The 27,513-nt window shown below is 45.2% G+C and overlaps 1 protein-coding gene across 28 annotated transcripts in view; it reads left to right on the forward strand.

Annotated features, from left to right (window-relative positions):
- The first annotated feature begins 6,304 nt into the window (after window positions 1–6,304).
- TCF7L2 (transcription factor 7 like 2) overlaps window positions 6,305–27,513 on the forward strand; it is a 193,831-nt gene continuing 172,622 nt past the window's right edge. For 8 of the 28 annotated variants that reach the window (XM_058544000.1, XM_058544006.1, XM_058544005.1 and 5 more), the window contains exons 1-4: window positions 6,306–7,001; window positions 7,279–7,345; window positions 7,555–7,679; window positions 19,425–19,493. In XM_058544000.1, coding sequence (XP_058399983.1) covers window positions 6,813–7,001; window positions 7,279–7,345; window positions 7,555–7,679; window positions 19,425–19,493 — 450 coding nt within the window. In that variant the 5' untranslated portion in view covers window positions 6,306–6,812. Of the gene's footprint in view, window positions 7,002–7,278; window positions 7,346–7,554; window positions 7,680–19,424; window positions 19,494–27,513 lie in introns of all 28 variants that reach the window. The other 20 variants (XM_058544012.1, XM_058544015.1, XM_058544016.1 and 17 more) reach the window with 7 other exon arrangements.

Below are 27,513 nucleotides of genomic sequence, written 5' to 3' on the forward strand. Positions count from 1 at the left end.
CCAGTTGTTAACACCAAACAAAACCAGATAGTATAGAAAAGTATAAAAATGAAAGTTAAAATTACCCAAAATTCTAACATCTAGGAAAAAAAAAGTGCTGTTGACATTTTGGAGCACGTCTTTTCAAACATTTTTAGTGAACAATTATACCTTTTCTTCTTTAAAGAACTCTATAGTACATGCTGTTTCGTAGCTAGCAATAAAATAACATGAACAGCCATAAGATCACATTAGAAAGATGCTTCTTGTGCAGAGGGGTGTGCGAGGTTCCTTCAAAGAAGACAAGGCTGAAAGACATCAATATCAGATCCTTCCCTAAGAAATGCCCCATCTGGCTTCCAGAGAGTCATCACCTTTGCCACTGGGGGTGGAAGTGGGCAGCAGGGCCTGGCCGAGGCTCTCACAGGCACACAGACCCATCATTCACAAAGCCTCCAGCCCTGATGAACCCTGGTAGGAAGGAGACGGGCGAGTGGGTGGGGCCTCTGCTGGTTCTTCCCCAGCCAGGATTGGGTTTGTCCAGGAGCAGAGCCCCTTGCTGGATGGGAGCAAGGAATGTGCACGCCTGTGCTCTGAACAGACTGTCAGGAACCTGGGCCATCTCAAGAAAGCATGCAGAATCAATGTCTGGGTACACACGCATAGAGAAAGACCACGCTTCCACGTGAGGGGCTGCTGGAGGGGCACCCATGCTTCTTACCGGGTTTTGGGGTCATTACAACCTCTCACTCTTGGCATCCTGGAACCTTTAAGAAATAACGATTAACGCCTTCCCTCCTGCTCTAGGTACTGACAGTGTGCCCTGAGGCTACCAAGAAACGGAGTTTGCTCAAGATGACAGTCAACCGGAAGCCCGGCTCCTTGTTGCTGAACCGTGTGCTGCAGGCTGTTGTCTATACTGCCATCCAAACCCACTCTGAACCCTGGGACTCATCATTTATCCTTCTTTCCTTTGCCCGTCCAAATGAGCGTTTCATTAGGAGATGTAAGCCATGAATATCATTGGAATTTACAGAAACCATTGGGATTTTCGCAAGGGAGGAGGTGGGGAGCTGATTCTAATCCAGTCTCAAGTGATCTGATCAACACAGATTTAGTCCTTCCTCAAGGGCAGACTGGGGCTCAAAGCTGCTGTGGATTCCTGGGGCGATCAAGCCTGAAATCTTCAGACTCTGGACCTAGGAGTCTCCTTGGATCCTTAACCTCCTCCAACCCATGATGCTTTTGGCCAGAAGCAGGTGTGTCAGCCCACACCTAGATAAATTACAAAGGAACAATGGTATTGTCCTCTCCTGAAATTTCACCTGCTCCATCCCTTGAACGGTCACAAACTACCCTGTGAGATTGCTCAACGCTGGCTGACATCGATTGTTTCTGCCTCAATTTAAAGCACCCATGTTTTTGTGGAAGGTGCTTTGGAATCCATGACATTCCTGAACATAACAATGAGTATGAGCAGGTAAGGATGCTCCGAAAGAAAGGATGGGGTCACTGAAGCTATGTTTTAAAAAAAAGGAAAGAAAAGAAAACCTCAGGCATTTTAATATGTTAAATACACACCCAATTAGTAATTCTAAAGACTTCTACAAATCAACCTAGATGAAACTTTTTTCACCTTTTTCCTGCCATTTTCCCCCTTCTCAGAAACACTTAGACCTACCCTATGGCAATGAGTATTGGGAAGTCTCTGCCCTGTATATCAGGGTAGCACAAATAATTCAGCATAAAGCAGCCGGGTTCCTGTAACCTGGCATTAGGATAAGTATATCTTAAGAAAGTTCTTATGCAGACTTGGCTTCAGGCAATAAAACGTCATAGCCGTATAACTGTAGCAAGCAAAATTTCTAGGGAGCAAATTAGGCTGAAAACATCTTCTAGAGACAGCTAGAAAGGAATCGTACACCACCCCAAAATAAGGCAAGTTATGCAGTAAATGTTTCATTTATTGGCCTTCTTCCATTACTATTAGGGTTAAAAGACATCTTATCAATAAGAAAGGGATATTTATGGAGGATTGATGTCTTTCGAAAGGCTGCTCCTGTCACAAATGCCTATCGCGGTAGTGATCAGCTTATGAAGGCAGGTGATGAAATCCAGTACAAATGCATACATCTCCCCATTAACCCTTAGATCATCAGGCATTATTGTCACTTTATTACCCAGACCTGTCATTAGCTGAAGCAAAGTGATCCAGCCAGGCACTTGAGAAAAAAAAAACCCTGTTCCTCAGGGTTTCCAGAAGAGGCTGTGTGCCTTTCCACATCTTTTGACAGAGTCAATGGGGGAAAATAAAAGGATGCCTGTGAAGTGGGCCCTTTTTGCCTACCCCTTCCTCCCGCTAAAATTGAAAACTCTCAGGGGTCCAATTTTTAGTGTTCCTATGTTGGCTAAGGGAGTTGCTTTCCTGAAGGTCCAAATAAGGAACCATCACCCACGCAGAACAAAAAGCAAACAGAAAATTTCACAGTGGAATCAGGACTTTGGCTTCTAAACATTTCCCCATTTCATAGCTTCCTTATATTTTCAGATTCTTTTTTTGGCTTCCTTCAGTCAGCACACTCCCTGCATAGATAAGACCAACACAGTGGGTAACAGATCATCCATCTTGGAGCCCAGCTCTTTAAAGAAAAATCATACGGAACACATATACACACACGTACGCATCACTGTCAAGGGTAATTTAGCAGAATCTTGCCAAGCGATCGGGGGAGCCGAATATGGTTGTCAACATGTATTCCCTACTTCTGTTGAATCTGAGCAGACTATCCTTGTTTTCCCTAAGTTCCAAAGCCAAACCTCCAATATGGCTCGTCCCCTTTGCTGGTGTGCCGGTGAACTTCTTAGCATAACTGGGGTATGGGCTGAATCTACGGAATCAAGGACTCTCTGAATGTTAAAAGAGACCTAAGAAAATATCAAGACCAATTACCTCACTTGCCAGGTGAGACAAGACTAAGGGGCCACAGGTGACGTGGGCTACCGCCGGCCTATTTCTGCTGTCCCCATCAAGCAACCTCCCATATTTCAGAGGGCACCCACCACTCTGCCATAAGTGCCCCATGGGGAACCGATGCCTGAAAGGTGATTTATATAAACCGACACTTCTTCTCACTCTTCAATAGGGATGAACAAGGAAGTACCCCTGGGAGAGATAACCCACTCACTTAATTTTTAAGGTAAAATAAGTTGTACACTGATATCAACACAGGTCCACAGAGATTTAATAGAGGGACGGCTGAAGGGGAGGAGAAAACAGAAGTGAAGAAGCAGAAGGGCAGAGGATGAGGAGGAGAGTTCGAGACCTGGGCTGGCCCCAGGAATGGGCTCCAAGGGAAGCAGATACAGCTTCTCCCCCATCCTGCCCACTTCCCAATATGCAAAACCCCTTGGCTCAGGCTAAAGTCAGGACTGGTCTGGCTTCCTCCCTTTGTTGTAGAGCCTCTGCTATTTGGGCAGAACTCTTGGTCATAAACCAGGAGTCATCAGTATCTAGAAAGAGAAGTAGCCTCAACACCTGGACACAAGCCAACTGTTGTTTAAAATTTCACACCAAATCTTCAAATTACACGTTCACATTGCGGGCCAACCTGACTTTTTGTTGTTGTTTAATATTATAGTACCTTGTTTTTTGCCAATTTCAGTTTCACACCCTCCCCCCGGTCCCCCACATCTTGGCATCACCTGAAGCCATTTCAGAGACTCAGGGGTTATTGACCCTCTGAGATCTTGCTGGTCTCCCCAAGCCTTTTTACTGCACAAAGCAGCAAAATTAAATGTGGCATGTTTGCTATCATGGAATAACTTTTAATTGCTTAATTAAATCAGAGATTTAAAGAAGGAAAGATTCGAGTTCCCTTTGAATGAGAAATATAAGGATACGCCAAAATGGATGAGGTTACTAATCATTAGGAAGAAAGCCCTTAGTATTTACATATGATAAAAATGCAGACCAGGACATTAAAAGCAATAAGTACACTCTCTACAGTTTCAATTCCATCTGTTTATGAGCTTTTATTATCCAGGTAGTCCTATGAAGGACAGAGAAGACCTCATTATCCAGCTTAATTCAGATCAGGGTTAGATTAAAAAAAACACCACCGCACAGGACAAAGAAATTGCCGTAAAACTGAGTTACTATAAATGTGTTCCAGTTTAAGTAAATAAGCCCTTAAAACGGGCCTTAGGAAAGTGTACACTGTACACAGACAGTCTCAGGCACACTAAGTATACAGGTGACAATTAGCAAGTATGACAAGCTATGGGCATTCACCAAACGTGTAAATCTAAAGGCAACTGAGTGAAAAGATCCACAAAAGGGAAACTGTTAAATCCATTTGTACATGGATTTAACAGTGAAGCATTTCATTCTTCATGTTTTTACTTGGTGTCTTGAAATAATCCCCTTTCTGTCTCCACTCTCCCTCTTAGAAACTGTGCCTGCCTTATTTATTTATGAAGTCTGAAGGTTAGTTCTACCTGCTGAGACTAATTAGCCTTGTGCTTTGTATCCTATGCAATCCTGTCTGAGTAAATGTACACATTTGTTTTACTTTTCAGACTCTTTCTCGCTCTACTTCTGATTTTCCGATTAATATTAAAGTTGGGAGTTACAGTGAATCTCCTCTGTGCCCCCCCCCCATTTTTATTTTGCCTGTATCTTTCTCTTTAATGTGCAAATGTGGTTGTGAATTTTTTCCAGTGCAGGGGAATTCACTGGCCTTGTCAATCTTGGTATCATTATTTTTAGTAGTCTTCTTTCTGAGACCTTAGCCTATAAAACAGTTTTGCTGAAACCCCAAACTCTCTAAATATTACATGGTAAATTTCCTTTCTTTTGGAAACCATAGGTGCTGATGGGCCAGCTGAAAGGCAGGTGAGATTTTTTTAGGCATGGGTGGGATAATTTAGTACATCATGGACTCAGGACCAACACTGTTCCTAATAGACAATTTGCTAATTTCTATTGATTTCTTTTTTCTGATTATTTTTATCCACTTTTCATGTGGTAGTTTCCAGTCCACTTCTCATTGGATATTTGCAAGAAAATGAATGTTCTTGCTCCTTCATCCAGGGACATTGTGTTTTGGGAGCCAGGCCTTTTACCCTTTCACATAATTCTGTTCCCCATTTTGTAGCAAATCAACTTGCCCCCCAGGCGAGTGCCTAAAAATCAACAAAATACCTGCCTCACAGCCCAGGTTTTCCACCTCCTCCTTGAGGTCTCCCAGCATCAGCTCGGTTAGCAATTTCCTGCCGGAGCCATCTACACCCTCATCATGTGGTCAGTCTTTCGGGGATTTCATCTCAGACCCCCTTCGAGAAAGACTCCAGCACCGCTGATCCCAGGGGTCGGTGAACTTTCAGTTTTATTTTCCCTGGCGGTGTTAACGCCCAAACTTTTTACCTCCAAAGTCTGAAAGGACTTTGAATCCTCGCTCATTTCCTACCACCACCAACGTTAGTAAAAAAAAAAAAAAAAAAACAAACAACACTCTACACTGAAAGAAATCATGTATTTTTCCTTAAGGATATTTTTAATGCCTTTGACAAACATGACAGTATTTGATTGTTTTTGGATAAAAGTCATCTTGGCATATTTAGTCTAGTGAGATTGAAGATTTAATGAAATGATTCACTATTAATAAACAAGAAGGGGAGGGAAGATCTTGTGGGTTAATAGTTTCTTTCACTGCAGATGACCAGGAACTTTGCCCAGCCCTCCACTTCCCCAAGCTCTCTGAAAGTGGAGGGTTGCTCTTTCTTCTTGACCACTTCTGTTCCATCCCGCCCAAGGGTGGCTGATTTCACTGCTGGATTAACCACTAAGCATCCCCCGCCCCTACTCTCCTTTTCCCCTTCCTTAAGACTTATTTCTAATATTTCCAAAGTGCACTTTTTCTGGGCCTCTCCCCATCCCCGCCCCCCAAGTGGGCTTTCCTTCCGCCTTCCCCGGCTCGGATTCCTGCCTCGGTCGCCACCCCTTCCCCTCCTCTCCCACTCCGCATTGTCTTTCTGAAGCCGCCCCCTCCCGGAGCGAGTCCCGGTCCCCTCGCCCAGACTCCCGGGCTCGCACACACTCAGCGCAGGCCGCTCCCCCTGCACTCTCCTCCCTCCGTCTCTCTCCCCCTCGTCCCCCCGCCCCTGTCCTCCTCCTCCTCCTCTCCCTCCTCCCTCTCCCGGCGCCCGAAAGGATCATTGTTAGCCGCCCCCGCCCCGCCCACCCCGGCTGTTTATTATGCGCACGTCACCGGGACGGCCCCGCCCCCCGGCATCTCATTAAGCGAGTGTGTTCCTCTCGCCCTGTCAATAATCTCCGCTCCCAGACTACTCCGTTCCTCCGGATTTCGATCCCCCTTTTTCTATCTGTCAATCAGCGCCGCCTTTGAACTGAAAAGCTCTCAGTCTAACTTCAACTCACTCAAATCCGAGCGGCACGAGCTCCTCCTGTATCTTCGGCTTCCCCCCCCTTTGCTCTTTATATCTGACTTCTTGTTGTTGGTGGTGTGTTTTTTTACCCCCCTTTTTTATTTATTATTTTTTTGCACATTGATCGGATCCTTGGGAACGAGAGAAAAAAGAAACCCAAACTCACGCGTGCAGAAGATCTCCCCCCCCTTCCCCTCCCCTCCTCCCTCTTTCCCCTCCCCAGGAGAAAAAGACCCCAAAGCAGAAAAAAAAGTTCACCTTGGACTCGTCTTTTTCTTGCAATAATTTTTTTCGGGGGGGGCAAAACTTTTTGGGGGTATTTTTTTTTTTTGGCTTTTCTTCCTCCTTCATTTTTCTTCCAAAATTGCTGCTGGTGGGTGAAAAAAATGCCGCAGCTGAACGGCGGTGGAGGAGATGACCTAGGCGCCAACGACGAACTGATTTCCTTCAAAGACGAGGGCGAGCAGGAGGAGAAGAGCTCCGAAAACTCCTCGGCAGAGAGGGATTTAGCTGATGTCAAATCGTCTCTAGTCAATGAATCAGAAACGAATCAAAACAGCTCCTCCGATTCCGAGGTAGGAAAAGCCCCTCGGGCTGGTGGGGTTTTTAATCTATTTCCTGGGCTTGGCAAATGTTGCTTCGAGGGGAGAAATCCGGGCCGGGGGCGGCGGCGGGGCGCCGCGGGGCCGGGCGGGCGGCGTGTGCGTGCGGTGCCACCATTGCAAAAACTTGTAACCCTGCTTTTCTCTCCCCCCCAAATCCCCCCACCCCGCTGATTTCTTTTTCTCCCCCTTCTTCCCCCTCTGCGTGGCGTTTGCCCCTCGCCCTCCCCACCTCCACCCCTCCGGGAAGGCGGAAAGACGGCCTCCGCCTCGCTCCGAAAGTTTCCGAGATAAATCCCGGGAAAGTTTGGAAGAAGGTGAGTACGCCCCGCGCGCCCCGCAGCCGCCCGGAGCTGCCCCCCGGGCCCGCCGCCCCGCGCGCCCCGGCCCCGCGCCCCGCTCGGCCCGGCCGTGCGCCGCCCGGGCCGGGGCGCCCGGCCACTTGGGGCACTTTCTAAAAAGTTTCTTCTCGCTCTCTCCCGCTCCGCGCGGCCGCTGCCGTCCCCTCGCCGCCCCGCCATGTTAGCGGCCAAGAGGCAAGATGGAGGGCTCTTTAAGGGGCCACCGTATCCCGGCTACCCCTTCATCATGATCCCCGACCTGACGAGCCCCTACCTCCCCAACGGATCGCTCTCGCCCACCGCCCGAACCGTAAGTGCCTCCGCGCCCGGCCCCCGCCCGCGGCCCGCCTGCCCAGCCCCGCATGCGGCCCCTGCCCTGCCCCCTCCTCCCCCTCCCCTCCCCTCCCCTCCCCGCCTCCTCCCCTCCCCGCCTCCCCTCCCCCGCTCGTGGCCCAGGCAGCCCGAAACTCTCCAAACTTTTCTGCCTTTTGTGGACTGGATTTGTTTGCACTTCGCCATGTTCTTGCTTTCAGTTTGCTGCCTCGTGATGTTGGGGAGATCTTTCTTTCCAAGCACGGCTTTGTTGGGGGAAAAAAATCAGAAGAACTTTTTTTTGCGCTCTGATTCCCCCCTCCCCCTTTGGTGGAGTTGTTTGTTTCTTCACCCTGGGAAGATGACTGTGTGGCTCTTTCTTTTCTCTCTCTCTCCCTCTCTCTCTTCCTTCCCTCTTCTGTGGCGTCTTGGGCTTTCCTCGGTTAACCCCTTGGCTGCCGCTGCCGGGGACTGAGTGGCTGGGCTGCGCCCGACGCGCCGAGTAGAGAGTGATTTTCCTCCAGGCGTTGGACTTGAGAACTAGCGAGCGCGCGGAGCCCGGGGCCCTGGAGAAGCGCTTCGGCTTTCTCTTTCGGCCGGTTATTTATTTAGCTTTCTAGTGGCGATCGCTGGCTCTCAGCCCTCCTCCCCTTTCCCTCTGGAAGGTCACGCTTTCCAGACTGGACCTACTGCAAACTTGGGGGCTCTGGGCTTGCTTTTCTTTGGCAACCCCGCAGGCCGCGAGCGCCCTGGGCGCCGTGGCGGGCTCGGCTGCCCGGCGCGCAGACTGCGGGCTCTCCCCGGCCGCGCTGAGTGGGGAGGCCCCTGTGGCCGGGGTTCTTGGTTGGTGTGTAGCAAGGATGGCCTCCTCCGGGCGGACTCGATGTATTTCTAGGGAATTTTGGTGCCTTGGGGTTTATAGTGGGGTCTGCGCTCGCCAGCTTCCGAGAAGGCCTTCAGTGGGCCGTGGGGGGCCAGAGACCAGGGTGTGCGGGGCCTAAAGGTGTGTAGAAGTTATGGGAGGACAAGAGCGGCTCTCCTTCAAGGGAATGGGCTGCTGATCGCGGGCCACTCAACTTTGGGGCCCCCAGGGCAGCGCGGGGTGCCAGGTTCCGGGGGCTCTTCCCTTAGTTTGCGTTCCGCTCCCAGCCCTGACATTTGTCAGTAAGGCTCATCCCCTTCCCCGATCGGCCTGTGCCCCCTGCCCTCGCCCTGAAACCCCCTCCCCCGTTCCAACCCTCCTCTAAAAAGCCTGGATTACGAATCTCTAGACGTTTGTCCCCGATTTCCTGGGATTGTCATTTTGCACCTTCTCTGGTTTGGTCCCTCTACCCCTTATTGACACGCACCACTTTTGTTTTTTCTTTTTCGGTAACTCGAGATAGCAATTTGAAATAAGGCCCCCACTGTTCAGCAGCCGTGATTCGGTGCTAATGGCCGAGGGTTTACCGGACGGGAGTCGATCAGATCTACAAGTGTTTTTTAAGCATTAAAATATTAACTATCAGGTTTGACTTGTTTTTTGGGCCCTGGCAAAAAAGGCAAGGGCATGCTAGACCGGTCATTTTTTACGGCTAGGAAAGAAATAATTATTCCCCCCTCCCCTGCGCCCAGGCTTCTGCATGCTTGGGAAGCTAGGAGAGCATTTCAGCCCGACCTCCTCCTGCAGAGCCAGCTCTGTCAGGCTGCTGGGGCCGTTCTGTGGGTTGCAGCTGTAGGGGAAGCACTGTCCGGTTACGTTGTATTTTTCTTGGGAGCTTGTGGGCACCTTAAAACGGGAGCATTCGGCTCAGAATCCGGAGGGTTTGTGTACTAACCAACCCGACCAAGCAACATTCCAAAGTAACCCTGAGAATTTTTTCCTTTCCTCCCTTCCCCCTGTGATAGAAGCCTCTCTGGTATTATTCTAGAATCCACTTAGCCATCCGAAGGGCCATCTGAATATTGAGCTTTGATGGTGGGCTTGCTGGCCCTCTTGACTCTTTGCAAACTCCTTGTGACTGCTGGCGATCTTGCTGACCTGTCTCCTAAAACTTGACCAGTTGTGTTGTAATTAGGAAGTAGAGAAATTGTTCAAGGCAAATATATGATTTCCCGGTGTGAAGAGGAAGGCTCCCAACCATGGGTCCTCTTTGTGGGCTTTATGGGAATAGACAGCATCTAGTTATTTTAATTGTGGACATAGCGGGTGGCCTTGTGCTGTGACATCAGATTGAGTCGGAGAAGACATTTCTGAACTCAGTAGGCAGTTTTAGTATTTGAATGTCAAACACCAACAGACATCTTTGTGTGTTCTCCTCCTTCCTGTTACCTGGGTTAGATTATGTTCTCCAAAATTAAAGTGATTCATTTAGGCCGGTAAGCAGAGCAATGGAAATGAGGACAAGAGGCTGTTGTGTGTTGCCCCTGACGTCTTCGATCAGAGGGCCAGCTTGCAATTCCAGATTTGATACAGCTGCGGGAGGAGTCTATAGGCAAGATAGCGGTCTTTTCATGCTCATCTGAAATGCTTAGTGTTTCATAGAGTGTGTTTTTGAGGGTAAAGTGTAAAGACAAATTAGCTGTGTGCTTTGTTCTTTTCCCGGCCCTCCTTGGTGGTGGTGTTTTTGCTACATTTTCTGTTACTTATGAGTGTACCTGTAAGCAGCTGCATCCTTTAAAAAGCAAACTCTTTGGATCCTTGATTTCTGCTTTTCTGTTTTAAGAATGTAAAGAATTAAGGAGTATCATTAAATCGGCTTATGATGAATAATACATTATCTCAAGAATAATGCTTTAATTGCTGAAGATGCCGTAAAGCTTGATAGTAATAATTTTATTTTAAAACGACAAAGATTTCTGCATAACATTAATTTAGTCTTTGATACGGTAATAGGAAGGGCTTTTAAAAAGACAGATTCGAATACAAGAAAGCATTAAGGAGAGAGGTCTAGTGAAGTGGATGGGAAGTCACAGAACTGCAAATATTAGAATTGTGGTTACATTTGTATACTAAAGATAAGAATACTGTTACCATATTAAAGTTGAAAGGAAAAAGTAGTTTTACATTTCTTCTCCTTCCTGCCGAACGAGAAATAGGAATATGGTGGTTGAAATTCCAGTTATGTTTGAAATTTCTTTGTAAGGACTTGATTATTAGAGCTGTCCCATCTTGTTTTATCCAAAGTTATTTGCTTTTCAACTGAGCTGTTTGCTACCAGGTTGAACAAATAAATAAGCGGCATCTTGAATTCATTTTTGAACTTGGAATCCGGCATTTAAAGGAAACCAAGAGGGGCCTGTTCGTTGGGGTTTTATTTAGCCCGGCAACAGCTTCTCTTTCTGCCTTGTGAAAGATGGATTTCTTCTCCTCACTCAAACAACATAATCCTTTCGAATACAAAAGATTTAGACCTTGGCGTGTGAAGGGTTAATGGTGGTCCTTCCCGGTTACCTCCTGCCCCCCACCATCACCCCTGATTGTTTTGACAACACTTTTCAAAGTGTGACATTCCGAGCCCCTCCATAACAATGTAATATTACTGTCATTACACAGGTCATTACATTTTAAATAGAGAACAATAAAATGCTTATCGCCCTGAAAAAGAACAGGTGTTCTTGCCCTTCTTTGGTATTTATGCTAATTGTTTTTCATCTCCTTCAGAAATATTTATGGCGAACATGTTTAGATTTCAGTCTCAATGCAACGGTATTAATTCCATGCTAATCTTTATAGGTTGGGGTTTAATGTCTGCACTATGGATTATGGGCTCAACATTCACCCAATAAGTCATATTTTAATGATTATAAATTTAATATGCCAGCGCTTTGCAGTTTGTTGAAATTAAAGCTTTCTGAAGCCCCAGAAACAAACTATTAGGCAGTTGGGAGCCTAACGTGCTTATCTGGAAGAAGTGTTTCTGGAAACTTCTGACTGCCTAAGGGGGCTAGCTTTCATTTGATGCCCCCTATCTGATTGAGAAAAGATTTAGAGGAAAACAATCCCGGTTCTTGCTAGGAGTTTTCCACCTTGATTTTAATTTTTCTGATACGGAGTTCATTGAGAGTCACTGCTGGAAGCTGGTAAGCTTTCTGTTTCTTAGCAAGCTGTGAAAAAGTTACAGGAAGGTTTCCGGGGGCTGGCAGATCAAGAATGCTGTTCTGTTAGCAGCGCAGGATAACTGCAGTTCTGCACGCCATTAAAAAAATATTTGCTTTAGAAAACTAGCATTTTAATAGTTGCACCAGAGGCTGTGCTTTTAAAGATTACAGTAGAAGTCTTTCCAGGTTTTGAATGCCTCCTTACATCCCGTGAGGTGCCTGTGTGCCGGCAAAAAGTGCCTAGATTTCTTGGTTGAGAAATCCTGGTGCAACTTCTCTTACACATGCACAGTGGGTAAACTAGAAGGTACCTAAGAGGATTTTACATTTTGTCAGATGTTTCACAACAGGGGCCCCCGAATCACATTAAAAATGCACTGTAGAGAAGGGACAGCTGCAAATTTTTGTGTGGACGCGTGTTTCTGGACCATGACTAAAACTCAGAGGACCTTTTCCCCAGCTGTCTGGAAGTTATGTGGAAGTTGGTTTATTGGCAGTTAAGTATGAGACAACCTGGATTTAGCAAAAGCTCTCTCCGACACAGGAAGTAGATGACATTCTGGGGGGGAAGGGACGAGACTTCAGGCAAGGAGTGATTTACTCCTTTTTTGTTTTTTTAAACCATGGAGTTGCTAAATAAATAAGCACTTTCCAAGGAAGTAGGTGTAAGCTTTTTAGTCTTGGTTAAGTGGAATTAGATAATATCTTTAACCGCATTTATAGCTTTTTGGAGGCGACACTTTTCAGAAGTTTTAAAAAGGAGGGGTAAATCAAATTCTTGAGGCTTTTATTTTTGAAGGGGTGTGTGATGTGGGCGTCTGAGTTTCTTCTGGGAGTGAATATTGGCAATGGTGTAAGTAAATCTTCAACTCTGACTTATAATTGAGCACATTTGTGAAGGAAATGGTTAATTTTACAACCAAAGGCAAACTTGCACCTCGACAGGTCTGCTGAAAGAAATGTGCCCCAGTCCTTTGCTGGCAAGCGCCACCGGGTCATAAATCCACAGGCTTTATTTACAGCCCATAACACTTATGAATGTTAAGATATTTGACGCCACGTTGGCCTTATAATATTCAAGGTCCGCAGACATTGGCAGTAGCTCAGATTTCTCTCACTAATTATAAGCAATGAGATGGGGGGGAGCCCATTGCCAATGCTGCCCTCCCCCCTCCTCTGACCCCCACCTCTACAATCTGAGCTTACTGAGACAGACACACTTTCCTTTGGCAGCTGATTTGTACTTTTCCTCTAGGCTATTGTTACACACATTTATAAAGAGCACTTTCAGGGATGGAAATTCAGTGGGGGGGCTCTGCACAAATGCCTTTTTCAAAAGCAAAGTTGCTCTAGGTATTTGCATCTTTTTCCTTTTTTCTGGTTTCTCATTTTCCTTTCTTTCTCTTTTCTTCTTTTTATTTTTGGAGACTGTGTTGCTTATATTGTGATATTTCCCAGAATACTTAGACCTGATATGGGAGACTGCTCTTTAATTTATATGATGTTCCATTGAGTGGGAAGGGAAAAAACACGCGTTGTGTACTGCGCTAGTTAAGGTGAGGGTTTGAAAAAGAAAGTGAGGTGGGGTGAAGAGAGTTGATTAAAAGAATTTGATAGATGAGAAAAGAAAATCCAGGTTTACGTTAGGGATGGGAAGGCCACTCATTTGGGAAAAGTTGACCAGTATCTGGGAGAGGAAGCACAGAAAATAGCCAGGGAGGCAGAATAAATGCTTAACTAAGAAAGATTAGAAAAGTATAAGAAGATGGGATGAAAATTTGGGCTTGAGGGAATGGCTTGATTGAAATTGGAGATTGAAAATTTCTTATGAGAAGTGGAAGTACCATGCGGGGGGCCAGCTGTTAAAAACTGTGTTGCCTGGCTCAGCAAGGACTGTTCCCATCCACTCTATACCCAGAGCTCTATCCAGCAATACATGTGTTCATATCAGTTATTGTGTGAGGATCTGGCGATCTGGGGGTGGGGCCGTCTGTGGTCGAGACCCCAATGTGAGAGAGGAGACCAATTATCTAGCCGCTTTTAATTTGTTTTTAAAAAGTGGGCTGAGGCGACTGGGTAGCTGGTGAAGGGGGCTGATGGCTCTGTCATTTCTGGCTTGATCCTTCCTCCTCCAACCCAAACTTAGAGACCGAGGCTGAAAGGTTTTATTTTCTAATCAATGGAATGCAGAAACTTACTAGCCCTCAGGGACAGATGTGAATCCCTTAACAGCTCATTACAAAGATGGGGCTGTGGGATCTTTGAACGGGTTATCAGCCTTGGTGTTCTTCGGTTTTCCCAGGATAGATTTTTCTTCCTTAGGCACATCTGATTTCGGGCTGGTAACTCAGCCGGTTGTATTATATTCTTTTTTGTCGTGAAGTAGCCCGAAACAGTTTGGTCTACAGGGGGAGGAATGGCTGTGAGTGGGATCAGCTCCGAAGGAGTTAAAATTGCTCGCTAAAGTTTGGCATCATGAAAATAAATTTGAGGCCTGGTAGGCATTAGCAGGGCACAGCACATTTACGGAGCTTAATTAGTATGAACTGTAATTGTTCATGGTCTGCCAGAAGAAGTAATGTTCAGGAAAAGTGGAGTCCCTCTCTTGCAGTCTTCAGTTTGAAACCGATAAATCACTTGCATATTTGTGTAGTGATTCAAATGGAGCTGAGACCTCTCCCATCCCAACATGTGGTAAATTGTAAAGTCAATGAATTGCAGATGTAGGCTACAGTGAGATTCTCTAAGAAAATGCAGAATGAATGAGAGAGAGTGATGCTATAAATATTTACTGAGAAGATAACTAGGTTCCTGCGTGCTGGGCCAATTACGACATACTAAATATATTAGTAAAATGCCTTAAAAATCGAGAGGATTTGTGTGGGTCTTTGGGTGGGTTGGATTGTTTTGGAAAGTGAAATAAAAGGCACTATATTATTGTCATGTCAGTTTTATTAAGCCTGAATCACAATGGCATAGCCAGGGAGGGACACATGAAACCCACGTTAATGCAAATTAATTCGTTATGAGTCGCGGTGCTGTGACTGCTAAGTGGAGTAATGACGGGGCATCATTTTAAGAGTGTTAGTGTAGCAACTTTTAATGAAAAATGCTATGTTAGGAACATGTCTCAGCACTTTAGCCCATGTGTTTTTATATGCTAGAAATGTGTTTTGTAGAAGAGCAGGAAACTTGATTCACTTTATTCCCCCCCCAACATTTTAAGAACTTTAATTATGTTTTGAGGTTTAAAGAAAATCATCTAGTTTTTCCTCAAAAATCAACCCAGAAATGCCTATCACCATAACCAAGTTCAACTTCAACTTTTCTTTTTTTTTATTTTTGCAAGAGATTGCAGCAACAAAGTGGAAAAACAATGACTGTAGCATCCCTTGGTAGACCTGTAGATGTAACTGTCTCCAAGCGATTTTTTTCCCCTTTTTTTCTTCTTAGAGGATTTTGGTCTGAGGCAATGTTGCAAGTCAATACTTCTTTCCCCCAATGTGAGTAGGTGGATGTGTATGGAAGCTGTAAAAGTTAATGATCGTTCTCTGACTCATAGCTGATGGTTTCAGGTTGAGGAAAAGAAAAGAAGAAATTAATGAGGGTAAATAGACATTTGATGGAACATGGAGACAGAAGGAGAGATTGTTCTTGTGTCTGAAGGCATGCATTTTGTTGCAGCAGAATTTCTGAAGGAGAATGCCAGGAAGTGAAAAGGCCAGGCTTTTATGAAGTTCTTGTTTTAGGATGGCACAAATGTTCGGTGTCTAGATCTTTGCAGGAATGTCTAAGCCGGGTACCTACCGGTTGGTGCTGGTTTTGCTTTCCCTCTGGAAGTTAGAGGTCCCCTTGACAATTTTTAAAAGGGCAGGCAAAAACCCAAAGTCCTGGATAGAAGTTTATTTCCCATTAAATATAAGAGGCTCCCAACATAGGACGAGGGGTGCTGTCTCTGTCCTGAAAGATGACCGATGACCTAAGAAAAAGTCTTAGTTATACTAAAAAAAAAAAGTATTTTGTCATTTATGATAATGGCATGGAAATTAAAGCGATTCATGGTGGTAGCTACAGGGTAGAAAGGAGAGTGAACGAAAAACCCCTCAAAACCAAAATCTTTTAGGAAATAAATCTGGATTTTTTTATATAAAAGAGAAAGCCAAGTGATTCATAAAGCTGAAAATAAAGCAAATGCTCTACCTCTCCCCAATTTAGTAGAGTGAAGAGGCATAAAAAATTAATCTTCATCCCATTGGAAGTTCACTTCATGCTGGAAAAACCAACATAGGATTTCAATTTCTTTAGTCACCTTTGAGCATGAGATCCCTGTGGTTGAAAAAGCCATTCTCCTTCCCTCCTATCTCTGGCTATCTCTGATGTCTTGTATCTGAAACATCAACTGTAGGGCCCGTAGTAGTGATTAGAAATAAAATGAGAGAAATCAAGATAGGATCATAATAAGGGAAGCGGTTCATCATAAAATGTTGGTTTTTCAATTGCTGGAAAATTGTGCACGCCCAGCCACATCTTCTCGGTTCTTCCTGTGGACAAGTGAGGGCAGGGTCATCTGGAGGTGTCAGAATGGGTGGGTGGGCCTGGCCATTGTAAACAACCACGCAGGAAGGGAAGGTTTATTTTGTTGAGTTTCACGGGAAGGAATTAAATGAAAAGTACCTGGGAGTTCTCATTTGGTGACACTCCAGGACACCCCAGGGAGGGAGGCACCATGTTGAGGGCGTGTTGTGTGCCCAGGGTGTAACAGCCACAGTTGCTGGCAGAAGAAGTGACACGGACTGCTGTAGGTGACCAAGAGCAGGGTGGTCCCAAGAGTCGAGGCAGGTGGGCCCCTGGTTCTTAAACTCAGAGAAGCCTTAGATAGCTGTCTTGGCGTGGCTCTCTCAACCTCCCCATATCTTCCAAAGAATCAAGGGCCAGCCATCTCTTGTTCTCTCCTTCCTTAAAGCTTTTTACAGAGATATAAATAAATTATTGTTCCAGTTTAGAATGCCAAGTTTTTACTGGGTCCTTGTATTTTATCTTGGTTTTAAAAAGCTAGACTATAATGAACAAGGCATCTTTGTGTATTAGAGGGAAGGGAAAAGCAGTTTAAAATGTGTGTTTTAGAAAAGAGTATTGGAGAAAAGAGAGGGTGGAAACCCAAAGGAGACACAAGAAAACTGTAAGTCTTCGGCGCTGTAGCTGGGGGAAGTTCAGCTCAAAATCTCTTCAACACAGTGGCGACGGGCTGGGAGGAAAGATCTGATGGGAGCTTGGGCTGTGTGGATTTATGAGCTGGTCGAGGGTGTTCTGTGTGGCTGGACACCTGAGGAGGGAAGTTACGTTGCTTGGGGGAGTTAGAAAGGAGTGTGTGAAGGTTAAATTAACTTTGTCCTGCTAGATTCTTAAGGACTTTGCAGCTGGGGCTTTACTGTTTTAATTGCAGCATTGTCTCTGGGGGTGTGGTGTTGGCTGGGTGGTGGTGAACGCCAGGATTAAGAATGGAACCGGACAAGTGCAAATTGAATTTGGATTAGCCACAGTTTCATTAATTTATTCATAAGACTGTGATTATATGAAATTTTGCTTCCGAGACATATACTTAGTTATCAGGTGTCCATTCAATTTTAATTGACAATATGAGATTCCTGTGGTTACTCTGAGTGCAGATTGCCTAGGGCTTTGCAGGGTTTGTGGGAAGAAAAGCTTGGACAAGTTTTCGTTAAGCCCTGAATCAGGCAGTTGGAAAAAAGGAGAATAAAACCGGCTGAAAAGGGGGACAAGTTGTTAGTGTCGCCTTCTGTGTTTAGACTGAGAACCCTCCCCAGACAAGAGCTGCTTTCCAGCCAAGAATTCCAAACTCGCAGAGGAACCTGTACCTCGCACAAAAGTTGTTTTAACGTGATGCGGAATTGTCACAGTAATTAGTGCCATCTATGCTTACTGACTGGCCCTTTTCACAAAAAGGACGGGGGGTGCAAAGGGTACAGGTTCATCTTGCTTTTTCAGCAATTCACTTGAGATGAACTGCTTCTGAGTGTGTGTGGGGGCCGTGTGCGTGTGGGGCGTATCTTCAGTTGCTCAGTGTTCATTTCTTGTTGTTTTAGGGACATTCGTTCATTACTCTGCTTTGACAGGTAAAGGAATATATTTTGGGGGCGCACCTTTATTGTGCCCCCTTTTAACTTTGATTAATGTTATGTTTTGGGGCAAGCGGTCTCATATAGGCAGTGTTTTTGTTTGTTTATTTAGAATAGATGAAATGATCTCAGAACCCACTGTATCCTAAAAGGGGGACTTATAGCCTTATCCCATGAGCAATATGGATTTAGACTATTTTTTAAATTTGATTACTGCTGTGTTGTGTTTGTCTTGAGTTGGTTCAGAAGTTCTTATATAAGTTTCTTTTTTTTCTCTCCTTTTCTTTTTTTAAAAACCTGTGTGGACTGAATAATTTTTCTTGCAGGGAGCAAGATATAAAATCATTGGGTCTAAAACTGGCTTGCAGGCTGGGTTATGCTTTGCTGTATGGAAGTGTCCTGGAGTAGTAATAGTTTAGCAGTAGTAATAGCGATAGTGTGTTATAATACAGATCCGTGTTTGGAAATACAACTGATTTGCCTTTTGCTAGTCAGGATTGGGCAGCGGTTCCCTAGGACCACCTGACTCTTCGTTATTTGTTCATACATGGCAAATTAAAATGCATTTTCAGATATTGTTGAGATCCTTTAGTGATTGTGGTACTGTTTATACAACAGATCAGGTTGTTTGTTTTCCCAATTGGTGGGATCCCAGGATTAACAAATATTATTTGGGAAAAGAAGAATTTGGTGAGGAATCTTGATATTCCTTTCTGTTTGGGGATCCCCACTTCTTTGAAGGGGGGTCTGCAGGGCTTCAGAGGGAAAGGCCTGGAAGAGACTTCAGCTTTCTGCTGTGGAGGGTCTGGGCGAACCAGGGACATACATTCACCCAGGGGCCACCGAATAAGTGGTCTTCAGAAGACTCCGTGGCTCTTTGGCAGTGGCTGGCTCCCTCTTTGGGGAAGTGTGGATTCCTAGAGTGCGGGCTACAGAGCTGTCCTGGGACGGGTAGCTTAGTCATTGCGAAAGAATGTATAAGGCATCATAAGGCATCGGGTGGCCCCTGAATTCTGCCTGACACATTTGTTTTCCCCAAAATAGAATTGTGTTTGAGAGCGAGAGCCCAGTTATTAGAACCGTGGGGGGCTTGTACCTGTTGCAGTCTTGTGGCTTCTCATAATCCTTTCTCTCACTACCTCTTCCTCTTGCCTACATGTCGCAATTCTGATGACTTTTTGCAGCACACAGTTAATTTTTCTGCAGCATCCTGCTCAGCACACTGGCTTCCTTTATGTCTTAGTGGGCATCCGTCTTTCCTTTTCATGTCATTGATTCTCACTCCTGGCCCCCTTCCCCCTCCCTTTTTGCTTATTGAATAGGCGTTTTCTTTTTTTTTAAACTTCACCTTAGATTATTTGTGATCATCTTGTTCATAGCCACAAATAAAAATACACAGGTCTTGATTGAATGCCAAGGCTGCACTTCAATCTGGGAAGGTTTGTCTGCTATTCATAAACTGCTTAAGATGTTTTCTTGTAGTTTGTGACATAAGCAGAACGCTTTGATTTGGTTTCTTTCTACAGCTCCATTTTCAGTCCGGGAGCACACATTACTCTGCGTACAAAACGATTGAACACCAGATTGCAATTCAGGTAGGCAATGCAAGAGATCCTGAAGCTTGAATTGCCAATATGTAGGTCTCTTGTGTCTTTTATTCTCCACCCCTTCCCCCAACCTAGATGATGGTGATGATGTTGATGGTGATGACGATGATGATGGCGGTGATGATGATGGTGGCGAGGATGATGATGATGGCGGTGATGATGATGGTGGCGAGGATGATGATGATGGCGGTGATGATGATGGTGGCGAGGATGATGATGATGGTGGTGATGATGGTGGTGGTGGTGGTTGATTCATTGGGGGAGGTGGGAAGCAAAGAAAAAACAAGAGCAGAAGAAATGCTGCTAAAATGATTTAAAGATACGGAAAGAAAGAGAAGCCTGTGTTTTTTGTTAAGAATTTCTTCATCAGGCATAATGGGCACCCAGACCCCAGCTTGGCTACTGTTTTTTGCTTAGGGAGAGGTCTCAAATTGGGAGTAAAATGAGGCGACAGAATGTGAATGAGAAGAATGAAGGCGGGGAGATGGGAGAGGAGGCTGTGTGGCAGGCAGAGAGTTGCTTCCGGTGGATCAAAATCATGTTAAGCGGTGCTAAGAATATCACTTTTGACCTGGTTGTCCTGAAATGTTGGTTTCTCTTGGGCCTGTTGATATATGACACTAAAAGTGCTGGAAGGGAGAGGCGACAGATCCCAGCATCTGATGAGAGTCTTGTTTCCTGCTCACGTTGTACTTTCATTCTCTTAAATCCGAAGGGTAATTAAACAAATCACGGACTAATATAGACTCAGCTGAACTGATGCCAACAGAGTGCAATCGTGGCGGGAGAGCAGACTAATACGATTTTCGTCTGTCTGCCTGGCCTTGCCAGGATGGATGTACCTCATGCAGTAACTAATGGTACTGAAACTTCTTGTCTTCTGGTTTAACCCTTTGAAGCGAGGCTCTTTAAAACCGGTGGTTGTGATGTTCAAGTCTGGCTCTCGGGTCTCTCTTCTTGGGAGTGGTTGTCGGTTGGTTAGACCATGGCTCCCTTTCTCGTAATTGCCCCTTGCAGATGACGTGTGTATGTCTATGTGGTCTCATGGACTCCAGCTGCATGGCAGCTTTGTAGCTCTGCTGTTTCAAATCTGCATCTTCCCAGATAAGACTTGCAAATAGCCATTAGCCCCAGGTAAATGGTGAGTTACTCCACCAGTGAGAAGTATGACTCAGCAGACAGTTTTATTTGGTGGATCCCTGATGTTTTTGTGCTCATATCAAGGCGACAGTCACTTATTTCAAAAATATTTTGATTACTTCTGCAGTTGAGCTGCTGATGTGTGTGTGTGTTCTAGGGGAAAGTGCGAGTCTTGGTCTTCCCCCACCATCCCCAAATATTTTCAAGCCTGGTCTCTTTAACTGATGCTGCAGTTGTTCTTGCTGGCACACTTCCTGGTGGACCCTTCTTCCATTTGATTAACAGCATGGTGAATCTTGCTCCCAGAAAATGGTTTAGACTCAGGGCTTGGTTAGAGAAGAAGCCCAAACCCTAACTCCGTGAATGGATGGATGAACAGTGTCCTGAGGCCTTCTACAGCTCGTGGAGTGGAGTGCTGGAAAATCCTGTTGCCCGGGGTGTGGGAATTGTTGAGGTTGAATAGCATAGTGATCGCTATCTTGGTGTGGAAAGGCTGGCTGGGGCCATGTCACTGGGAGACCAGCCGAGACCAGACCAGCTGTTGTGTCTTTACACCCGTTGCTGAAGCGTCCCTTGTTAGGCCGAGCAGTTCGTCTTTCTCCAGACCACCTGGCACGGTGCAGGCCATGTGAAGCTCTTTCTCAGGAGGAAGATGGAGTAAATTACAGAGCTCATTGTTTGGAGGACTGAAACCATTACTATTTCTCCATGAACAGGTAGTATTGTTCTCCCCCGCTTCTATTTGCTAAGGCTTGATGCCCATGTGGGCAAACAGAGAGACATTTTATTAGAGACCCAGCACCGGCGTGCTTTCAGTGTTCATTCTCTCCCAATCTCTGCTAGACCAGGACGAGGCCAAGCCAACTGGCATCTAGCCGTAATTTTAGTTTGATCATCAAAGGATAAACGGCAAAAAACAAAACAAAAGAAGCAAAGGGAAAAAAGAGGAAACCTCAGACACAATAAAATTGTTCTCAAAGCCCATGGCGGCTCAGCAGCAGTGTGGGGGTTAGAGGAGAGGCTGGCCCTGCTTTGGTGTGGAGTCGAGTGGACGTTTTCCTTTTGCTCCATTCTGCAATTTAAGGCTTAAGTGCAACGTGTTTAGTGGGGCAGAATTTTCTTCCCCGGAAACTTAAAACTGTTTAACCTTAGTAAATACTGTATTTCAAGATGAGGTGAGCTTGTTGCTCTCCTAAGCTATATCCTAAAATAACCTCGTAGTATGACACCGTGCATCACATGAGATTCATACCCCTTTCCCTTCCCATCCCTCCTGTAATCTCAGGACTTGGCCAAGTTCACCATTTATATGAATGGCCTCTGGGTGATTCTATAGACATGTCCTGTTCTTGTAAAAGGTTTGGACACAATATCAGTTGTTGTGTTGGGATCTTCCCCACTTTTGACAATCTCCTAACTCCTTTCAGTTTTGAAAAGACAAGAGAAACACAAATGGCCATATTCTCCCTGAATGGTTAACACAGATATAATTGGAATGAAAATTAAAAGGCCTTTGTTTTAGACATGCTTATTTAACTTGATTGATTTTTAAAGAGTTTCACTGAAATATAATGTAAATACAGCGTAGTACACAGATCTTTAGTGGAGAGGTGAATGAACTTTTATATTTGTGAACATCCATGAAATCATCACCCAAATGAATATATGGAATGAGGTTGGAACACTTTCTCTGTAAAGGGGCCAGATAGTAAATATTTTAGGCTTTGTGGGCCATACAGTCTCTATGGCAACTACTCAACTCTGCCATTGTGGTGCAAAAGCCACCCAATATAATACCTAAAGGAATAGGTGTGGCCGTGTCTCAATAAAACTTTATTTATATCAACAGACAGTGGCAGGATCTGGCCCCTGATATAGAATATTACCAACTCCCCAGAAGTCTTGTTTTTTCCCTTCTCTTCCCAGTCGTACGGCTTCCCCCACCTCCAACAAAAATTCTTGCCATGGATTAGTTTTGCCTGTTTTTTTAGCTTCTTAGAAATTGGGTTGTATAGAATGTACTGTTTCATGTCTAGCCCCACTCAGCATTATGTCTATGAGTTTCATCTCTCTTATTGTGTGTGGTAATAGTTTGCTCTTTTTTATTGCCATGTAGTATTCCACTTAGGAATATGCCACAATGCATGTTCTTTTTATGATATTGGATATTTGGATTGCCTCCAATTTTCTGCTATTATGAATAATGTCCTAATAGCATTCTCACTCACATCTTTGGGAGGAATATATGTGTCCATTTCTCTTGTTCATACACAGCAGTGGACTTGGAGAGGCAGGGGGCAATATGTGTGTTTAGCTGTGCATTGACCTTTTGAGAGAGACTTGAACACTGGATTTCAGGTGTTGTCATTAAAATGCACTAGCATAGTGGTTGTTGGGTATGTGAGTGATATATATGAGGGGGAGCAGTAAAATGATCTAGGTGTGATCAGAGGCTAGTTTGCCCAGGCTCCTGTGCAGACCCTTTCACACAGTGGTTTGGCTTCAGGCCCCAGCTCCTAGGAACTCCTCCCATTGTCGCCATTAACCTGGGAAGAGATTTCGCAGGCTGAATGCAGCAGGGGACCCACATTGCAGATGCCTCCCAGGGATGCCTGGCAGGTGATGGTGGATAAATGTTTAGACATCTTTGTTGCCTCCCTGAAGAGAGCTCTTCCAACACTCCTCCGCTCATCATTATTCCAACCCCAAGAGCAGTGTTGTAATCAAGGTCAAGACCCAGGGAAGATGTTTCCCTTGGTTTTCAGAAGGGCTACTTTAGAACCAATTAAGCCTTTGTTTTAAGAGTATTTTGGCCAAAGGTTGATGTTTTAACACCAAGTCAGATGTGATTTAGGAAAAAAAAACTCCACACACAGCAAAAACAAACTGTGTGGACCTTTCTTTGTTGTTTTTCTTTTAAGATGTGAAGTGGTGTGTGTGTGTGCGCATGCACGCGTGCATGCACGTGCTTGTGTGTGTGCACAGAGACAACTAGGAGAGGATCCAGAAGAAATGGACCATTTTATTTGTTTACACAGCTGAGCGGTGGAGACTCTGCAGTGGGTGTTGCTTTCCCTCTTGTCCTCAGGCGTACAAGCTTCCATCTGAGTTTTACCAGAGTACCCCTTCTGTTTGGTCTTCGAACTCATCTGCCATGATTCAGTAAGGCCCTATGGACTCTCCTCCAGGGCCTGGGTGCTTTCTGGAGTCAAGCAGAGTAGGAGAGAAGCTGGAGAGTGTCCTGGCCCCATATTGGCCACTTACTCTTGGAATGTGAACTTGATGTGTTGTCTTGTCTGTGTCTTAAAATCATTAAGATTCCTGAGGTGCTATGGCTTGGAGTCCATCTCTTTGCCCAAGTAGACCCTTGGCATTAGTGATAAAAATGGCCAGAGGTTAGTACCAGTGGGTTTGGCCGGGATGTTCGGGAGGGCTCCTGGCTTTGCCCCACTTTACGCTCCTGTTGGTAGTCTCTTGTGTTCTAGGCCCATCTACACACCACAGCTTCCCTGGCCTTTCAGTTCTTATGAGGATGTGCTCTCTCGGTTGAAGAGCAAGTCTGAGCTCAGTGGGAGAACTTCCAGAAACAGCTTCAGTTCTTAGTGCGGTCACTTCCTCACTCTTCCTTTAGGCCCATCGCTAGACCTATCTGTGAGATTTCATGTCCACTTTCCACAAAGAACAAAGTGTGTGTGTGTGTGTGTGTGTGTGTGTATGGAGAGAGAGAGACACAGATGTCATTTCACCAGAGTAGTTTGACAAAGCGTGTGGATGCCAGTTAACTCATTCAAAAGATTCATTCATTTGCTACAGTGGTCAGTTTTAGCTTAATTGTCTAATTTAAGTCCATGCTTTAGAATGTTCATTTATTCATTAATTCAAAAATATTTGTTGTGCGTCTACTGTGTGCCAGGCCCCTGGGAAGTTCATCAGTGAGCAAAGCAGACGAAATCCCTTGCTCTCACTGAGCTTAAATTCTGGTGATGTTTTAAACACCGATTATAAGCACCCCACTCCTTGGTCTGTTGAGTAGGTTTTGGGTGCAGTTTGAGATTTTGCATTTTTAATCAGGGTTCTGATTTTCGGCCTACTAAAAGTTTGAGAATTGCTGCCCTAGAGTCTTCTGAAATCAATGGATTGATCATTTATTGGCTACTTAGTCGTTTTCACTTGCTGAATAAAAATTGAGGGCTGGCCAAGTACTCGATCAGGATAACTTTTTCTCATTTTGAGTGAGAAGCTAGACTGCTCTGAGGTTCCCATGAGGCCTTTCCTTCTCCATGGGTATGTGAAGAGAGCTGGATACTTTTGCAAGGTTCCAGAAGAGGCACTTCTTTGTTTATGAAGGAGTAGCTGGGACAATAATGTGCTTGGTCTTAGGGGTTAGAGGCAATAACAACCATTGATAATAATAGCGGCTTATGTGTATTGAATTCTCCTGATGCATTGGGTCTGGTGTTAAGTGCTGTATGTGAATTATAGATTCTTCGTAACAACACAGAAGGAAACACAAAAGGTGTAGTTACTATTATTATCACCATTATCCCCATTTTGTAAAGGAGGAAACGGAGACTCAGATACCTGAGGTATTTTGCCCAAGATCGAGGAATTAGGATTCAAACCCGGGCAGTCAGACTGGAGAGAGACTGTACCACACAGCCTTATGCTAACTACTATCTATGCAAAATAATGCTCAAGAGGGTCCAAGGGTTTCCTGAAGCAGTGGTGAGCACCCAGCTCTCTGGGCTGTATACAAAGGAATCCCCTGGGAGCTGCTCCAAAATCCAGAATCCTGGGTTTTACTCCTGGGAGATTTCCATTCATTAGGACTAGGTCAGTGTTTCACAGACTTGAGTGAGCATCACCTGGAGAGTTTAAGATGAAGATTGCGGCCCCAGCCCCAGAGATTCAGGTTCTGTAAGTCCTGAACCTGACCTACAGGTCAGGGTGGGTCCCCTCATGGCAGTTTTAACAAGTTGTCAGGTGATGTTGATGCCCCTTGTCTGGCGACAGCAGTTTGAGAACCTCTGGACTAGGGCAGTGGTTCCCAATACGGCTGCACATTCCAGTGCCCTGGGGAGCATTAAAAACAATGCTCCCGACCAGGCTTAGCCCCAGCCCACCTGGATCCAGGTCTCTGCGGTATGGGGCTTGGACATCCCTGTTTCTGCAAAGCTTCCCAGGTGATTTTAATGTGCTCACAGGATTGAGGAACACCAGTCTAGGGGATCCTGGAATCTGCACCCCTTCCTCACTCTTCCAATGATTCTGATGCATGTAGTCTCCTTAGAAAACAACTGATGTGAAGTCTTTTGTTTGTTTTAGCTTGACTCTCTTTCCTTGAGGGAGAAGAGAAGTTACATTCAGAATTCTAAAGGATGTCTGTTTAATAGTAGGAGTCTTATTTTGAGAACATTTCATTAACAGGTCATCAGCGATGGTCTCTGTCTCCTGATTTTAGTACCAGTGAGAGAAGGTGGGAATCTCCTCTCTTATGCAAGGGGCTGCGGAACCCTGCAGCTGAGGGGCCTGGCAGTCTAGTCCTGCTCAGACTTTCACGGCATGCTGCTAAAATGCAGGTTCACACTTAGTAGTTTCAGGGCGGAGCCTGAGAGTCTGCATTTCTGACAGACTCCTAAGGGATGCTGATGCGACTGGGCCCCAGACCACCCTTGGAGTGGAGCAAAGGTAGAGTCCTTTTTTTTTGTGTGTGTGAGGAAAGCCAGCCCTGAGCTAACATCTGATGCCAAGCCTCCTCTTTTTTCTGAGGAAGACTGGACCTGGGCTAACATCCTTGCCCATCTTCCTCCACTTTATATGGGACGCCGCCACAGCATGGCCTGACAAGTGGTGTGTCGGTGCGTGCCCGGGCTCCGAACCCGCGAACCCCGGGCCGCCGCAGCGGAGCGCGCGCACTTAACTGCTTGCGCCACCAGGCCGGCACCTAGAGTCTGTTTTGAAAGGCAAGGAAACTGACCTGCGAAGAGACGAATTGGTTTGCCCGAGGTCCCACAACTTGGAAACAGGGCCAAGACAAGAAGCCAGGAGTCCAGGTCGGCTTCATGTCTGTCTTTCAAGGAGAAGTTATCGTCTTGTCTAAGCCCATAGCAGTTGCATTACATTGGCCAGATAAAGTAAAACAACCTAGTTTTACTGTTTTTACTTAATGTCATTTTTAAACTTTTATGTGTTCTAATTGTATCGTTGTATTTGTATGAGTTGAGATATTCTGGTCTGTTCATGGGTCTGTGCATTCTCCACCCTTTTAAGCACTTGGGGCCTAGGCTGCATGCTTTGTAAGAGGGCTGGAAGGATGCAGAGAGAATGTCTGATGGTCCTTGACAAGAACAACCGGCAGGAATGAAACCAACTGTTTATCAGCCACATGTCCCCCTTATGGGCCACAGCAAGTAGGTATAGAGGTCTGATGTGTGGCAATCAGCTGGTTGCATTTTCTTAGTAACTCAATACGTTGCACTTTATAATATTTACTTATTATAAAGTCCCTGAGAATCATGAGGCCGTTGAGCTAAGCACAGAAATTTTTAAGTGGGTTGTGGCTAACATTTGCAGGCTTATCAAGCTTAGCACTTAATTTGTTTCTGGTGTTTGGTTTGGTTGCATGGTATCAAATCCTGATCAAACAGATAAGTGGTTGCAAATTTTTTTTTTAAATGGTCTACCTTGAAATCTCAGCATACTCTTCAATTAAACAGAAATGTCAGCAGACCATTATTCCTGAGGGTTCCACCAAAACCACTGGGTGGTTGGCAGTGTGTTTAATATTTAATGAATAATGCATTGAAATTTAAAAAATATATAAAGCTTAAAAGTAGGTACATGTACTATATATCTCTCTAGAACATGT

The sequence above is a fragment of the Diceros bicornis genome, chromosome 6, assembly GCF_020826845.1.
Source record: "Diceros bicornis minor isolate mBicDic1 chromosome 6, mDicBic1.mat.cur, whole genome shotgun sequence".
Taxonomy (NCBI): domain Eukaryota; kingdom Metazoa; phylum Chordata; class Mammalia; order Perissodactyla; family Rhinocerotidae; genus Diceros; species Diceros bicornis.